Here is a 16,745-nt window from a genome sequence, read left to right as displayed (position 1 = left end):
CTCACAACAGGTAGATATGATAAGATTGGGGTTTTATGGTCGTCTAGAAGGAGTCTGGTTCCTTTTAAGGTTTCTTCCTCTGGTTTTTTTTTGTTTTGTTTTTTGCCTTCACCTCTGTTGCCTCTCGCTCACTCATTAGGATAAACTGATTAGGGAAAATGTATAGGGATGTAAAGTTTTGATCTATAAATTTAAATTTAAATGAATTGAATTGAATTGAAGTTTAAAGAAACCATGCGGAGACGAATGAATGTTGATACATTAACACTTTATTCTTTTTCTGTTCAGGATTTTCTTTCCCTGTGTAAAAGTACTGTGATTTTACACTGAGTATAATGATTTATAAAAGTAAAGGATCATTTAAGTAAATTAAATCGTAAGCATCATCACAGCAGATTGCTGACCATAAACCACATTTATATTCATGCTTAAACATCACTGCTGCAGAATCTGTCCCATTTTCCTCAACGATCCCAAATGGTAAAACAGAAAAGAGGTGACACAATGATATTTACAGAGAGGATTTTTCAGACACAAAACACTCTGATCTACACAGATAAAAATGTCATACCATTTTTCTGCTTTTTATTCATATACAACAGCTCAGTTTAAATTTCTCTTCTCACAGATCCAAATAAACTCAGTATTACAGGGATAATCAGCCCAGTTCCTGACAGGATCAGACCCTTCACCTGTTACAGCACAGTCTTCTTCACCTCCATTACTGTTCGGTTCTCCTTTCAACCAATACCTGAAGGAAAGATTTAAAGGATCATGTTGTGTTAAAATCTTTAACTTCAGAATATTAGTTCAGTGATTTTCTTACTCAATGGTCAGTTGCGTATCGTCCACCCACTTCCACTCGCCCTCTCTGTCTCTGTCATTCAGACCAATCCAAGCTCTTCTGTTTTTCCTCAATTTACTGATGAACTCCTGTCAGGTTGTAGTGAAATATAATAATACATTCAAATTCAAACTAAAATTTTATTCCTCACATACACATACACACCGAGTACGACATGCAGTGAAATGCGTTATACGACTGTCCAGCATTCAAGTACAAAATAAATAGAATCACTTTAATATGTACTGTCAATATCTGCCATACTCCTTCATATATATATATATATATATATATATATATATATATATATATATATATATATATATATATATATATATATATACACATGCTCTCAATGGTGCAAGTGTAAAAAGTCCTTAGCATCTAGAGTAGTTTAGAGTCCCTTAAGCGTCTCAGATGGTACAGATGCCTTCTTGATGTGACAGGATTAAGGGAGGTTTTCCTTGCCACAGTCACCACGGCTGCTCATCAGGGATAAATGCACACCATTTACCTTGACTGTTGATTTCTGTAAAGCTGCTTTGAGACAATGTCTGTTGTGAAAAGCGCAATAGAAATAAACTTGACTTGACTTGACAGGACCAAGACAGGTCCTGTGTGATGTAAACACCTAGGTACTGGAGTCTCTAAGAAAGAGTCTCTTTCTCTCTCTCTTTCTTTTTCTTTCTCTCTTACCTGTTCCTCTTTGCTGTTTATCACCACCAGATCTGCTCCTCTCTCTCTGCAGTCCTGTCTGCTCTCAGTCCAACTTTTTGCACCAGTAGAGGTATAGTAAATACTGGTGCTGAAATGTGTCCATCCTGGAACCAGACCATTTCAATGTAAAATGATTGATAAAAAAACAAAAAAACAAATAAATAAATAAATAAATAAATAATATATATATATATATATATATATATATATATATATATATATATATATATATATATATATATATATATATATATAAAGTTTTATTTGCAAGTTTTTGCAAATGTACAATTTTGTCAGTATTATGTATTGCTCACCTAGTTTCTGTAGTTCCTCTTTATACTTCTGTAACTGGTCAGAGTTTTGTAACTGGTCTCTAACTGGTCTCTCTCTACAGTCAGGTTGTTGTATCTGTTCTGTAGCTGGTTGCATTCTGTATTCAGGTTGCTGAATTTGATCCACAGCACTGTGACGGCAGTCAGCAGGAGAACACACAGCAGCAGCACACACACTGCACTCAGTCTGTAACATCTGCTACTTGTACTCACTACTCCTATAGAGGAAAATGAAATGGCCACTGAGATGTGTTTTCATATAATTAAAATTCTCACATGATTATTAAATAGTACTATTACCATGTAAAGCACTGAACAGTCTCATGCTGCAGTACCTTAGCCTTTTGTTAAAAGGTTTCTTTTTGGTAAGGAATCATGTTCATAAAGTATTTTAGTGAACTGGGATGTTTGGACGCTGTCGTGCCACTAATCTTACACATTCTAGTTTGTTGACGGTGGTGTGGCAGACCATATTATATTCCAGAGATGCGCTTATGCCTTATATCTCAGAGATTCCTCATGTCTTATGTTCCAGAGATCCCTCATGTATGTGTTACCTTCTGGCTCTCCCTTGTAGTTATACATTCATAGCTATTCAAGCTGGAGTTCCTAATTATACTTTATAAAGTGTCCTTAAATATTAACTATTAACAATTTAACAATTAGAATGGGCGAGTTATTTACAAAAAATTGGGACAGGCCTAGAGATCAAAAACGTAATGTACCCTGTCCAACATCTTGCCAGATTTTTCAGTGTCAGGATCTCCTGAGCACACGGCACGCACTTCAGGGTTCGCGAAAGTTCGTGGCACGCACTTCCAGGTTTGCGGCGTGCACATCCATCTTGACGTTTTTCCTGCGCCACCCTGTATTTAAGGACACCTGAGATATTTACTCCTGACCACATTATCTCACCAGCTTCCTAAACCCCTGCCTGTACTCTCGCCACCCTGCCAGTTCCTGTTCCAGTTCCAGTTCCTGTTCTGGTTCCTGTTCCGGTTCCGGTTTCTGTTCAGAACTCTGACCCTTTCCTCTGCTCTGGTTTGGACTCTGGACAGAATTTTATATTTTTAAAGCCTTTTTTAATTTAATGATCAATTGCATTTTACACAGTAAATGAGATCAGTAAATGTGCAGATCAGTACATTTTCACACACACTATTTCTGAATGTGAGTGTGTTGTTACCTGAGCTCTCAGATTGTTTAAAGCCTCCAGCCCTCTGGGTCTCCAGTTTGTCTTCATTCATATAAATATCTTCATATGATTTCTCACTGTCACAGGAATCAGCTCGATTTTCTGCTGAAACTTCTGCATTTGCATAAATATCCTCCCTCATGTCCATTCTTCTCTCTCAGTAATCCTGATCTTTCAGTGCTGTAGGTATCAGTCCTGATAGACACACTCACTCGTATTTAACTGTCTTAATGTGCACTAAAGGATCGCTAACTGACTAAACACTGACCACAGTCTATTTCCTGTTTAACTAATTTTACATGCAGTGAGAAAAAGTGATGAAAATGTGTTGTTTCGATGGGCAACCCTGACATTTTGATCATGCAAAAGGCAAAGGCCCATGTCACTACACAGTCATGTGACCACCAGACTTTTGCCTGAGTTTAACTAATATTTTATTATTATGAAGATGTGATTATGAATTGATACAATTTATTTCACAACTGCTGAATTCTGAAAAGGCAAGTCCCATATCATACTAAAGTATTTCTTGTAGTAAGTTTCGAAAGTGCTCTGTTCTCTTTTCTCACTTTGGCCACAGGAAGCTCAGGCTCTTCCTTTACTGACAGCTGATCTAGAAATAATCTTCAGTATATGCATCAGAAGTTAATCACGCTTTGATCACTAATGTACATATTTGTAAAATTATATAATTAGCAGTTTCTTGTCATTTTATAAATATAGTGTTATTTATGTCTGTACTTTGAGAGTCACTAACAGCTGAAACCAAATTCCTTGCATGTGTCAACACACTTGGCCAATAAACTTGATTCTGATTCTGATTCTGATTCTGACTTTTCTAATACTATCTACTGACTGCATGCCTGGGAATAAACTTTGGCCACCAGAGAGCAGCACATGACTGTGTCAAAGTAATGTCTCTAGGTTCTAGATATGCAGCGTCTCATTTCCTCAGGGAACTAGGGTTACGTACGTTACCTAGAGACGTTCCCTTTCAGGAACTCGAGCTGCATCGGAACGCTTTGGGAACAAGTGTCCAATAACACCACACCGACCATTCCATGACTAGTGTGAATGAGCACAACTGAGTCAAAGGACATAGCTGCCAGGAGTGGCACAGAGGTCACGGTTGTAAAACCTGGTAAAGGTGAGCGGTGGACCACCCCGCAGCGTCACAGAGTGACTCCCCTTCTCTGTCCTTCCTGACACCGTGAGAATGGACGCTATGTGGGCAGGGGAAAACTGCGCACACATAGTCGCTGAGTCCACGACAACGAGAAGCGTGGTTCTCTGTGACGGTGAAAGCATCTTGATGCGACATCTTAAAGCCGGACCGCTTACTGCTCTGATTGAGCTAATATCACCCAATCGTCATTATAATTGAGGATATGGATGCCCTGAAGTCTCAGGGGAGCCAGAGCCGCATCAACACACTTCGTAAACCTTTCTGAATCTGAGAGCTACTTCTTGGCTACCGATTAGATGTGAAGGGCTACCAGTTTGATACACACTTCTAAAATAACAAATTTGTTTGTACAGATTATCAATTACGTAACTTGGAGACCAGCTAGCTCTAATCTAATATGAAACACTTTTTTTTTTTTTTTTTTTTTTTTTATGTTGTCATTTTTGAATTCACACCAATGCAAGTTTGATTTAAACAAAAAAAAAATAGATGCAGCTCACGGGTAAGTGATCTGGTAAGCTATTTTTAGAAAAGGCCCACGGGAGACTCGTGGTCCTTGCAATCGCATGCTCCGCTCCCAAAGAAGCCGTTAGCTAGAAACACAGTTAGCGCAATCTAATACCCTTTTAGGAACTAGATTGCGCTACCTGTGTTTTAGCTAATTAAGAGTAGCACATAGACTGTCGCATGCTTAGTCTTGTTTTAGAGACCTTGCAAAAGTCCTGGCATTGTCAGGGTGTAAAGTATAAAACTGCAGTTAAGTGAAAATGTGTTCAATGGCCACAGGTCTGTAACTGGTCTTCATCTACAGCAAGGTTATTGTAACTGTTCTGTAGCTGGTCTCTCTCCCCACAGTCAGGGTGTTGTATCTGTTCTGTAGCTGGTCTCTCTCTACAGCCAGGGTGTTCTATCTGTTCTGTAGCTGGTCTCTCTCTACAGTCAGGTTGTTGTATCTGTTCTGTAGCTGGTCTCTCTCTCTACAGTCAGGGTGTTGTATCTGTTCTGTAACTGGTCTCTCTCTACAGTCAGGTTGTTGTAACTGTTCTGTAGCTGGTCTCTCTCTACAGTCAGGTTGTTGTAACTGTTCTGTAGCTGGTCTCTCTCTACAGTCAGGTTGTTGTAACTGTTCTGTAGCTGATCTCTCTCTACAGTCAGGTTGTTGTAACTGTTCTGTAGCTGGTCTCTCTCTACAGCCAGGTTGTTGTAACTGTTCTGTAGCTGGTCTCTCTCTACAGTCAGGTTGTTGTAACTGTTCTGTAGCTGGTCTCTCTCTACAGTCAGGTTGTTGTATCTGTTCTGTAGCTGGTCTCTCTACAGTCAGGGTGTTGTATCTGTTCTTTAACTGGTCTCTCTCTACAGTCAGGTTGTTGTAACTGTTCTGTAACTGGTCTCTCTACAGTCAGAGTGTTGTATCTGTTCTGTAGCTGGTCTCTCTCTACAGTCAGGTTGTTGTATCTGTTCTGTAGCTGGTCTCTCTCTCTACAGTCAGGGTGTTGTATCTGTTCTGTAACTGGTCTCTCTACAGTCAGGTTGTTGTAACTGTTCTGTAGCTGGTCTCTCTCTACAGTCAGGTTGTTGTAACTGTTCTGTAGCTGGTCTCTCTCTACAGTCAGGTTGTTGTAACTGTTCTGTAGCTGGTCTCTCTCTACAGCCAGGTTGTTGTAACTGTTCTGTAGCTGGTCTCTCTCTACAGTCAGGTTGTTGTAACTGTTCTGTAGCTGGTCTCTCTCTACAGTCAGGTTGTTGTAACTGTTCTGTAACTGGTCTCTACAGTCAGAGTGTTGTATCTGTTCTGTAACTGGTCTCTCTACAGTCAGGTTGTTGTAACTGTTCTGTAACTGGTCTCTCTACAGTCAGAGTGTTGTATCTGTTCTGTAGCTGGTCTCTCTCTACAGTCAGGTTGTTGTATCTGTTCTGTAGCTGGTCTCTCTCTCTACAGTCAGGGTGTTGTATCTGTTCTGTAACTGGTCTCTCTCTACAGTCAGGTTGTTGTAACTGTTCTGTAGCTGGTCTCTCTCTACAGTCAGGTTGTTGTAACTGTTCTGTAGCTGGTCTCTCTCTACAGTCAGGTTGTTGTAACTGTTCTGTAGCTGGTCTCTCTACAGCCAGGTTGTTGTAACTGTTCTGTAGCTGGTCTCTCTACAGTCAGGTTGTTGTAACTGTTCTGTAGCTGGTCTCTCTCTACAGTCAGGTTGTTGTAACTGTTCTGTAACTGGTCTCTCTACAGTCAGAGTGTTGTATCTGTTCTGTAACTGGTCTCTCTCTACAGTCAGGTTGTTGTATCTGTTCTGTAGCTGGTCTCTCTACAGTCAGGGTGTTGTATCTGTTCTGTAGCTGGTCTCTCTCTACAGTCAGGTTGTTGTATCTGTTCTGTAGCTGGTCTCTCTCTACAGTCAGGGTGTTGTATCTGTTCTGTAACTGGTCTCTCTCTACAGTCAGGTTGTTGTAACTGTTCTGTAGCTGGTCTCTTTCTACAGTCAGGTTGTTGTAACTGTTCTGTAGCTGATCTCTCTCTACAGTCAGGTTGTTGTAACTGTTCTGTAGCTGGTCTCTCTACAGTCAGGTTGTTGTAACTGTTCTGTAGCTGGTCTCTCTCTACAGTCAGGTTGTTGTAACTGTTCTGTAGCTGGTCTCTCTACAGTCAGGTTGTTGTAACTGTTCTGTAGCTGGTCTCTCTCTACAGTCAGGTTGTTGTATCTGTTCTGTAGCTGGTCTCTCTACAGTCAGGGTGTTGTATCTGTTCTTTAACTGGTCTCTCTCTACAGTCAGGTTGTTGTAACTGTTCTGTAACTGGTCTCTCTACAGTCAGAGTGTTGTATCTGTTCTGTAACTGGTCTCTCTCTACAGTCAGGTTGTTGTATCTGTTCTGTAGCTGGTCTCTCTACAGTCAGGGTGTTGTATCTGTTCTGTAACTGGTCTCTCTCTACAGTCAGGTTGTTGTAACTGTTCTGTAGCTGGTCTCTCTCTACAGTCAGGTTGTTGTAACTGTTCTGTAGCTGGTCTCTCTCTACAGTCAGGTTGTTATATCTGTTGTGTAGCTGGTCTCTCTCTACAGTCAGGTTGTTGTATCTGTTCTGTAGCTGGTCTCTCTACAGTCAGGGTGTTGTATCTGTTCTGTAACTGGTCTCTCTCTACAGTCAGGTTGATGTAACTGTTCTGTAACTGGTCTCTCTCTACAGTCAGGTTGTTGTAACTGTTCTGTAGCTGGTTGCATTCTGTATTCAGGTTGTTAAATTTGATCCACAGCACTGTGACGGCAGTCAGCAGGAGAACACACAGCAGCAGCACACACACTGCACTCAGTCTGTAACATCTGCTACTTGTACTCGCTCCAGAAATATGGAAAGGCCACAGAGATGTGTTTTCAATTAATTGAAATTAAAGCTCATATCGATTTTAAAATACTACTATTAATGTATGAAGCATAGAACGGTCTCGTGCCACAGAACCTTAGTCTATTGTCAGAAGGTTTTTGTGAATAGGTAAAAAAGCAGATCAGGTCGAATCATGGTCATATAGTATTTTGGTGAACTGGGATGTTTGGATGCTACCATGCCACTAATCTCACACATTCCCTCAAGTTTGTTGACAGTGGTGTGGCAAGCCATCTTATATCCCAGAGATCCCTTATGTCATATCCCACAGATCCGTAATGTCTTAAATCCCAGAGATCCCTCATGTCTTATATCCCATAGATCCATAATGTCTTATATCCCAGAGATCCCTCATGTGTTATATACCAAAGATCCATAATGTTTATGTTGCAGCAGGGGTGTGGCCGAGCGCCAGGTTGTGAATGGAGAGCGAGGCCTGGTGCTAAACTTTGACCATCAGAAGGCTGCACATGACTGTGCCTGAGGCCACCTCCCATTCTTCTCCAACAAAGAACCAAGAGAGATTGACCTTCCGTCCGGGGTCCTGGCTTTGGACTGCAATTAGTACGAACAGCTTTGCTACAACTGTTACAAACAAATTTGTGCTCAAGTCTCCATCATTGAGCAGTTAATAACTTCAACAATAATAAATCTATAATGAATGAACCCATAAAAGGATCTGTTGCCTTTTGAGTCTGATTCTTTTCAATGTTTCTTCCTCATAAGATCTTGGGGCGTTCTGTCAATCTGCTTTGTGATGCTATACAAAAAATATTTGAAATTAATTGAATTGAAATGAAAAGGCAGATACAGAAACCAAGCAGAGATAAATGAATAGTGGTTCATAAACATTTTATTCTTTTTCTGTTTAAGGTTTTTTTTCTCTGTTATCTAGTAGTACTTGAAAAAGAAAAAGAAAGGAAAGAAAGAAAAAAAGCCCAAAAAAGGGTTGATAAGTCATTTAAATCATAACCGTCATCTTAGCAGATTGCTGATCTTTAGATTTACATTCATGCGTACACATCACAGCTGCAGAATCTGTACCATTTCAACAAATAGGTGACAAGTGAAGAAACCTGGTGACTTATTAACAGTAATAATGATTTTTCATTTTCTGCTTTTCATTCACATACAGCAATTTAGAGGATCATTTTTCTCTCACAGATCCAAATAAATCGAGTATTACAGGGATAATCAGCCCAGTTCATGACAGAATCAGACCCTGTACCTGTCATAACACAGTCCTCATCTCCTGCTTTACTGTTGGGTTCCCCTTTAAACCAATACCTGAAGGAGAGAACCAGAGGATCGTGCTATTTTTAAATCTTTAACTTATCATCAGAAGAAAATATTACTTCAGTGATTTTCTTACCCAGTGGTCAGTAATGTATCATCCACCCACTTCCACTCGCCCTCTTTGTCTCTGTCAGTCAGACCAATCCAAGTTCCTCTGTTTGTCCGCAATTTATTGATAAAATCCTGTCATGGTTGAAATTAAATATAATAATAAGTAAGAGTCTCTCTCTCTCTCTCTCTCTCTCTCTCTCTCTCTCTCTCTCTCTCTCTCTCTCTCTCTCTCTCTCTCTCTCTCTCTCACTCACTCACTCACTCATTCACTCACCAGTTCCTCTTTCCTGTTTATGACCACCAGATCTGCTCCTCTCTCTCTGCAGTCCTGTCTGCTCTCAGTCCAGCTTTTTGTCCCAGTAGAGATATAGTAAATACTGTTGCTGAAATATGTCCATCCTGGAACCAGACAAATTCAATATAAAAATGGTAAAGAATTCAATAGTCATTAAATTAATAGTAATAAAATATATATATACACTATATTGTCAAAGGTTTGCAGACACCTGGTCATGATTACGGTATGTGCTTTTTTGAGCACATCATTTAACATGTAGTCCATATTTGCCCTTATAATTTCCTTCACTCTTCTAGGAAGATGTTTCACTAGATTTTAAAGTGTGCTTGTGGAGTCAGTAAATTGAGGTACTGATGTAGGTGAGGTGAGGAGGTCTGGAGTGCAGTCGGCATTCACATTAATCCCAAAGGTGTTTAATAGGGTTGAGGTCAGAGCTCTATAGCAAGAGATCTTCCAGTCTAACCCATGCAAGTATATCTTCATGGAGTTTGCTTTGCACAGGGGCATTGTCATGCTGGTTTAGGTTGGTACAGGTTTAGGTCTCCTAGTTCAGGTGAAGGGAATATTTCATGCTACTGCATCCAGAGACATCACATGCAATTGTGTGGCTTTAGCTTTGCTAAAATATATATATATATATATATTAAGATGAAAATTTAAAGAAGTACAATTAGACACATCTGCAGTATTATGTATTACTCACCAGATTTAAAGAGCTTCTGTAGTTCCTCTTTATACTTCTGTAGCTGGTCTCTCTCTGCAGACAGGGTGTTGTACTTGGTCTGTAACTGGTCTCTCTCTGCAGTAAGGGTGTTGTACTTGGTCTGTAACCGGTCTTCATCTATAGTCAGGTTGATGTAACTGGTCTCTAACTGGTCTCTCTCTACAGTCAGGTTGTTGTATCTGTTCTGTAGCTGGTTGCATTCTGTATTCAGGTTGTTGAATTTGATCCACAGCACTGTGACGGCAGTCAGCAGGAGAACACACAGCAGCAGCACACACACTGTACTCAGTCTGTAACATCTGCTACTTGTACTCACTACTCCTATAGAGGAAAATGGAATGGCCACTGAGATGTGTTTTTATCTCATTTTAATTTACAAATCATATTGATTAAAAAATACTACTATTAACGTATAAAGCAGTCTCTAGGGTTATAATGACACTTCTGGTTTGGTTATAATGACACTTCTGGTTTCACAACGTGCACTTCTGGGTCGGCGTTCATCTTGCCATGTTTCCTGCTACTGTTTTTATTTGTACCGTGTTGTGTTTTTTTGCACAAATGTAATTTTTTTGCGTATTTTTGCACAGATGCAGTTTATGTATTCCTGTGTCTAGGTCTGCACTGTACCAACTATATATGGTTTAAATCAGTGGCGGGCTGTGCATTTAGTACCTGGGCCTTCAGTGAGGACGTACCCGACTTAATCCACCTCTTAATACCACCACTATCAGGTCACAATTATATATACTATGAATACTATACAAAAACGCAATACAACAACGTCTGGCATTACAGAGAGAGAGAGAGAGAGAGAGAGAGAGAGAGAGAGAGAGAGAGATTTCACATACAACTACACTACAACTGGCTGTAATCCAGTGGTACTGCTCGTATTCACTGGTCTGGAAGTGAACAAACCCTTTCACGGGCTGAGACAAGCTAGCTAGCTTCAGGTTGGCCGACCTCCTCACGATGTCTAGCTTATCTTCAAAATGTATTTTTAAGTGTGTCCGAGACCAAATAAATTTATCTTCCTCCACAGACATAAGAAAGTCTAAGTCAGATGTATTAATGTGTGCAGAGCTACACACGTGTTTTACCAGTTGAACTTTGCTGTAACAGTTTCCCTCTGACCAACCAATCAGAGAACGGAAAAATGCTGACGCTATTCTGGGCCAGCTAGCTGAATGTGAAATCTGATTGGTTGAAGAAACAGACCTGTTGATAATATTATCTATGGTAAAAAGGCCAGCAGTACTGACTATGAAGGCCCTGGGCAGATTAGATTGACATGGCAGCACATAGAAGCTGAAATCTGATTGGACAAAAAATATAACATCCACATACACGTACTGGAAGCAGTGCAGCCGAGAGAAACGCTACAGAATGAAGAGAATAAACTGTTGTAAATAAATGAATACAATTTCATGGAACAAATATTAAAATTTAGGTTGTAAATGTAGGTCAGTGTTTTGATGTAGGCCAGGAGAGAAGGCTTTGCTGGCCCTGACGGCCTGCCACTGATTGAAATGACATTAAAAACTACTTGACACTTGAAAATGAAGTACCAGTCGTCTAAAATGGCCAAATGCTATGGGCTCTTTCTCAGGCACCAGAGATCATAGAGGTATAGACCTACTGTAAAGCTTGATTCTTAACAATGAGGTATGTGACACTTTAAAAGTTTATTTTCGTCTTTATCGATAGCTACTTAACTGTTTGTAATGCTTAAATTGCTATCTATTAAACAGTTTAAGTCTAAATGCTTATGAAGCATCAGAATGTGATCATTTGCTTGGGAAGGAAGTACATATTTTTTAAATTAAAATGAGAGGGTGTGTGTGTGTGTGTGTGTGTGTGTGTGTGCATTTAGATCACATTACAAATTGTTTTGGTTTTTTTTTACAGATTTTGACGCCTTTCTATGTTAATGAGCAGCTGCATTTTACACAGTAAATGAGATCAGTAAATGTGCAGATCAGTACATTTTCACACACACTATTTCTGAATGTGAGTGTGTTGTTACCTGAGCTCTCAGATTGTTTAAAGCCTCTAGCCCTCTGGGTCTCCAATTTGTCTTCATTCATATAAATATCTTCATATGATTTCTCACTGTCACAGGAAACAGCTCGATTTTCTGCTGAAACTTCTGCATTTGCATAAATATCCTCCCTCATGTCCATTCTTCTCTCTCAGTAATCCTGATCTTTCAGTGCTGTAGGTATCAGTCCTGATAGACACACTCACTCGTATTTAATTGTCTTAATGTGCACTAAAGGATCGCTAACTGACTAAACACTGACCACAGTCTATTTCCTGTTTAATGAAACTTCAACATGCAGTGACGAACAAGTGACGACAGTGTTTTTTCTGGAAATTAATCTATGAGCAGGAAGAACTTAAAACAGCCCCATCACCACACAGCTTCCTGCCTGAGGAGTACACTAAATATATTATTAGTATGAAGTTAATTATAGATGTGATTTTATATGTGAGTGTCAGGATGTAAAGAATAAAATCTTCACCTCACATTCTTTTCCAACAGAGAGCAGAGAGAGGGTCCATATCCCGGGGTCTCTCTCAGACAGAGGGAGACCTCTTTTAAGGACTCATCCTCTGGTGCTTTGCCCAGACACAAATGCTCATTTCTGGAAATAGAGAGGGACCTCTGCAGGGGTCCTGGTTTTGACAAAGAAAATTCTGACTGAGGCAATTGACAAGAACGAATGTAATGAGTGTGTTCTGTTTACAGCCTCTGTTGGACTGTAGTTATCGTGGCACTGTAGTGGCTCTCTGTAGCCCTTGTGCAGCAGAAGGTATTTCATGTATGTCACCTTAACACTTTCTAGTTTTTCACGAGACACCTGCCGGCATCTTCTTTTTGCTGCTATGGTTCTGCTTCTGCAATGTGTCACTGCAATGTGTACACTGTGTGTGTAGACAATTCCTAATGAATCTCAGAACCTGCCATCACCAAAGGGTCGTCGAAACGTTCAAAATAGGCGTGGCCACTTTTACTAAACCGCCTATAACTCGAGCCACATGTGTATGAGCTCAAACTTTGGTCAAATTAAAAAATTGTGGCTCTTGACTAATGATAGCGCCATAAGATGGAACAACAACAATATAAACGGATATAACTACGCAACTATTAGTCCAATTGACCTGAAATTTGGCTTGCAGTGTCTTTGCCTAATATAACACAAGAGTACATGAGGGGATCTCAAATCTCATTTGCGTATCTCAAAAAACATAGTCACCATCGGCTAATGAATTTGGAGCACCTGTTACACAATGATAAATGAGGCCGATGTGGGAAACTTAATGTCTTGTTCCTTATGAGCTTAAATGCCTTAGGTGCTGGAACCCCACTAATCACTGCTTGCAGTTATATTTATTATTAGTAGTAGTAGTAACAATTATGCCCACATATTTCCATAATTATCTCTTTACTACTGGCTGCAGCACATGTAGTGAACTATTATGCCTTACTCCAACATCTGGTATTACAATCCTACTGCAATCCATGTAGCACAACAATGCCCTCTAAAGTATTCAGTTCAGGCCTGAAATTTACGTGATTCAGTGAAAAGGATGGACTGGATCAAGTGCTATTCAATAAGCTACTGGATAATACGTTTTTTTATTGTCTCTTGTTTTATTGTTGCATCATATTACATTTCAGAAAAAGAAATTTCTTTGGTCCGCATTTTCTATCGTCGATTTTATTCCGTGATTAAACTCCAGTGCATGTAAAGCTACATGACAATCCTGTGTGAACACTGTGTGAACACAGTGAACGTTTACTGAAGCACTGCGACGTGAGTAGCTTTTATCTCAGAACCCTGATACGATTCTGGTTTAAATAATCTGATCAGTCTTATGTAAGAGAAAGTGAATTTTTCCTTCCATATATGACTTTATTTAATGTGTTGCATTTCAGGACTGTTTTTTCTTGTAGGTACAGGGAGAAGTATAAATAGGACTGAAGAAATGTGATCGGGTTTTGTTTACTCGTTGAGTTGGCACAGCAGCGCTGAGGCTTTGGAGATCCAGTAATCGCTTGGCCTGTTGGACGGCAACATCACCGTCACCACAAAGTTAGTGGAGTGTCCTGTAAAAAAAGATATATATTTGTATAATTATATTTTATAATTTTATGAACTGTATTCATAGTTTTTTTAATGTAAAGTGCCTTGAGAAGCTGTTAAAGCCACTATATCTATACTAGGTATAAATGCTATGTGTGTATATATATAAACAATATGTTCTATAGTGTAGTGTACTGTACAGTTGCGTTACCTGTAGTGGACAGGGTTCCGGCTCTGGCGGAGGTTTTGTACAGCGGAGCGTGATACAGTGATGGATCAGGTTCATAATTCTGCTGAGGCTCAAATTGCACCACTGGCAGCATGGGGTTCATCACCCCTGGTAACGCATCCTCCATTACCATGTTCACATCATCCCATCGGCTCGAGTCCATGAACATCCCGTGCACTAACACCCCGTCTTTTATGCTGGGGAGCTACAGCCAGATACACACACACAAAAAAACCCAATGGGTTTTAGTCAACATGTGAAAATCAATCATTTATTAAAGATACATTTATGGTTACTAATTGACTACATCTGGCTAACCTTCTGGTCCTGCTCCAGTTCCTTGTCTGCTCCGAGGTTCTTCAGGCCTTCGTTGATGATGGCCTGGTCTCGGTACACCGTGGTCACGTTGAAGCGAAAGTTGAGCTCATCGATGGGCAGGTTGTACTTCCGCGCGTGATTTTGCAGCGTCCCTGTTAAACAGTAATGTGTGTGTGGTAAATCTTTTTCTGTAAATCTGTAGATCACATAAGATCACACATTAGCTTGACTTGAAGAACACCAACCTGTCAGAAAGCCCTGAGGGAAGAAGAACCCTGAGATCCAGAAAGACTTGGGCTGACCTCTGTTTATCCAGCTCTGTTTATAACACACACACACACACACACACACACACACACACACACACACACACACACAGAAAAGAAATGACACACCCACTGACTGTTTTGCAACCTAAAAATATGTGAGAAAAGACACAGGTAGCAGAAAGTGGCTAGCTGTAGTTGGTGACCTTGTAATAGCTCAAATATCTCTAGGCATTTTTTCCTGATCCGCTCGTGCACATTTCATCAACTTAGTGATGAGAAAGGCAAAGAAGGTCAACAATAACAGAAAGCAGTAACTGAGAGAAATCAATATTTGCAAACAAAAAGTAGGCTAAAAATCTATATCTTATAGTATAGCAGAGTTAGCCTCTAACGACCGAATAGCTGCGAGTACAAAACAACCTCCATCAGGACAGACGGACATTAAAAATCAGCCTGAGGTTTCCTCTACTGGGCAACAATCGCTTCTGCTTCAGTTCCCATGTAGGACAAGGAAAGAGATCTGACATGGTAACTAGAGCTGCAGGTTATTAAACACTCCGAATGTAAAGTTTCTCTTACGTCTATGAAGGCGGTGCGCAGTGCCAGGTCTTGTACCCAGCTGCCCAGGGGCTTCAGAGACGGGTACGCGGCGCTGGCCCAGCGCTCCGGCACCTGGTTGTTCAGGAAGCTGTTGTAGATCCGCTCCATCTCCTCAGACATCACCACCAAACCAGCTATGGCCTTCTGCAAGGTGTGGAGGGAGTTCTACACACACACACAGATCACAGTTTACACAGTTACATTAATATCCAAATCCTTATGTAGGTCAGTGAATATCTCTCTCTCTCTCTCTCTCTCTCTCTCTCTCTCTCTTTCTCTCTCCTTTTCTCTCTCAGTCCTGAGGGATTCCTCTTCTGAAATTTCATGATGCATGTGCATGGAGTAAAACAATCGCTATTTTAAATTTGCACTATTTTAGTGAAGCTCACCCGTAACAAACGCAGAAGGCAGTTGAAACGGTCCACTTCCTGTCCCAGCACAGTCGTCAGGGAGTTCAGTCGGCCATTAGAGTCACGAACAAATAGGGTCTCTGCCACACCATCCATACTGAGTTTCTCTAAAAACACACACAAACATTCAGTGTAGGTGGAGTTAATGGTGGACGGTGTAGGTGGTGTAGTTTATGTTGGATGGTGTGGTTTATGGTGGATGGTGTAGTTTATGGTGGATGGTGGAGTTTATGTTGGATGGTGGAGTTTATGGTGGATGGTATAGGTGGTGTAGTTTATGTTGGGTGGTGTAGGTGGTGTAGTTTATAGTGGATGGTGTAAGTGTTGTAGTTTGTGGTGGATGGTGTAGTTTATAGTGGATGGTGTGATTTATGGTGGATGGTGTAGTTTATGGTGGATGGTGTAGGTGGTGTAGTTTATAGTGGATGGTGTAAGTGGTGTAGTTTATGTTGGATGGTGTAGTTTATGTTGGATGGTGTGGTTTATGGTGGATGGTGTATTCATGTTGGATGGTGTAGGTGGTGTAGTTTATAGTGGATGGTGTAAGTGGTGTAGTTTGTGGTGGATGGTGTAGTTTATAGTGGATGGTGTAGATAGTGTAGTTTATTTTGGATGGTGTAGGTGGTGTAGTTTATGGTGGTTAGTGAACTTATCAATCACCTGGAATCTTGCTTAGAATGGAGTCTGCGAGTTCGTGCACCACCTGGTCATTACTCTTCCCTCCAGCAGCTGCTGTGGATCGCGGCTGCACCTCCAGGATGGTGTTAATCAGAGTCGCTGTCTCTTGCCTCTGTGTTAACACACCAAGCAC

The 16,745-nt window shown here is 40.5% G+C and overlaps 3 protein-coding genes across 3 annotated transcripts in view; all 3 read right to left on the bottom strand.

The window, feature by feature from the left end:
- Positions 1-295: 295 nt before the first annotated feature.
- On the bottom strand, positions 296-3,230 carry LOC124381168 (C-type lectin domain family 4 member E-like). The gene is made up of 4 exons (XM_046842585.1): positions 3,080-3,230; positions 1,541-1,665; positions 827-933; positions 296-751 (listed from the first exon to the last, which is right to left on the bottom strand). The coding sequence occupies exons 1-4, from the start codon at positions 3,228-3,230 to the stop codon at positions 604-606; spliced, it is 531 nt and encodes a 176-aa protein (XP_046698541.1). The 3' UTR covers positions 296-603.
- A 5,306-nt stretch (positions 3,231-8,536) lies between these two features.
- On the bottom strand, positions 8,537-13,250 carry LOC124381137 (CD209 antigen-like). Its single transcript, XM_046842539.1, has 5 exons — positions 12,044-13,250; positions 9,997-10,338; positions 9,270-9,394; positions 9,021-9,127; positions 8,537-8,935 (listed from the first exon to the last, which is right to left on the bottom strand). Exons 1-5 carry the CDS (start codon positions 12,198-12,200, stop codon positions 8,788-8,790), a joined length of 879 nt encoding a protein of 292 aa, XP_046698495.1. The 5' UTR covers positions 12,201-13,250; the 3' UTR covers positions 8,537-8,787.
- A 662-nt stretch (positions 13,251-13,912) lies between these two features.
- The window catches only part of dnah6 (dynein, axonemal, heavy chain 6), a 39,224-nt gene continuing 36,391 nt past the window's right edge, over positions 13,913-16,745 (bottom strand). Inside the window, exons 74-80 of the mRNA XM_046842523.1 lie at positions 16,595-16,724; positions 15,914-16,041; positions 15,504-15,689; positions 14,901-14,973; positions 14,656-14,807; positions 14,320-14,542; positions 13,913-14,131 (exon numbers count right to left, since the gene is read on the bottom strand). Of these exons, the coding sequence (XP_046698479.1) occupies positions 14,028-14,131; positions 14,320-14,542; positions 14,656-14,807; positions 14,901-14,973; positions 15,504-15,689; positions 15,914-16,041; positions 16,595-16,724 (996 nt within the window). The 3' untranslated portion in view covers positions 13,913-14,027. The remainder of the gene's footprint in view (positions 14,132-14,319; positions 14,543-14,655; positions 14,808-14,900; positions 14,974-15,503; positions 15,690-15,913; positions 16,042-16,594; positions 16,725-16,745) is intronic.

Source organism: Silurus meridionalis, chromosome 28 (genome assembly GCF_014805685.1).
Source record: "Silurus meridionalis isolate SWU-2019-XX chromosome 28, ASM1480568v1, whole genome shotgun sequence".
Classification (NCBI taxonomy): domain Eukaryota; kingdom Metazoa; phylum Chordata; class Actinopteri; order Siluriformes; family Siluridae; genus Silurus; species Silurus meridionalis.
The sequence above is the reverse complement of the archived record's forward strand: the minus strand, read 5'-3'. Positions and strand labels throughout refer to the sequence as shown.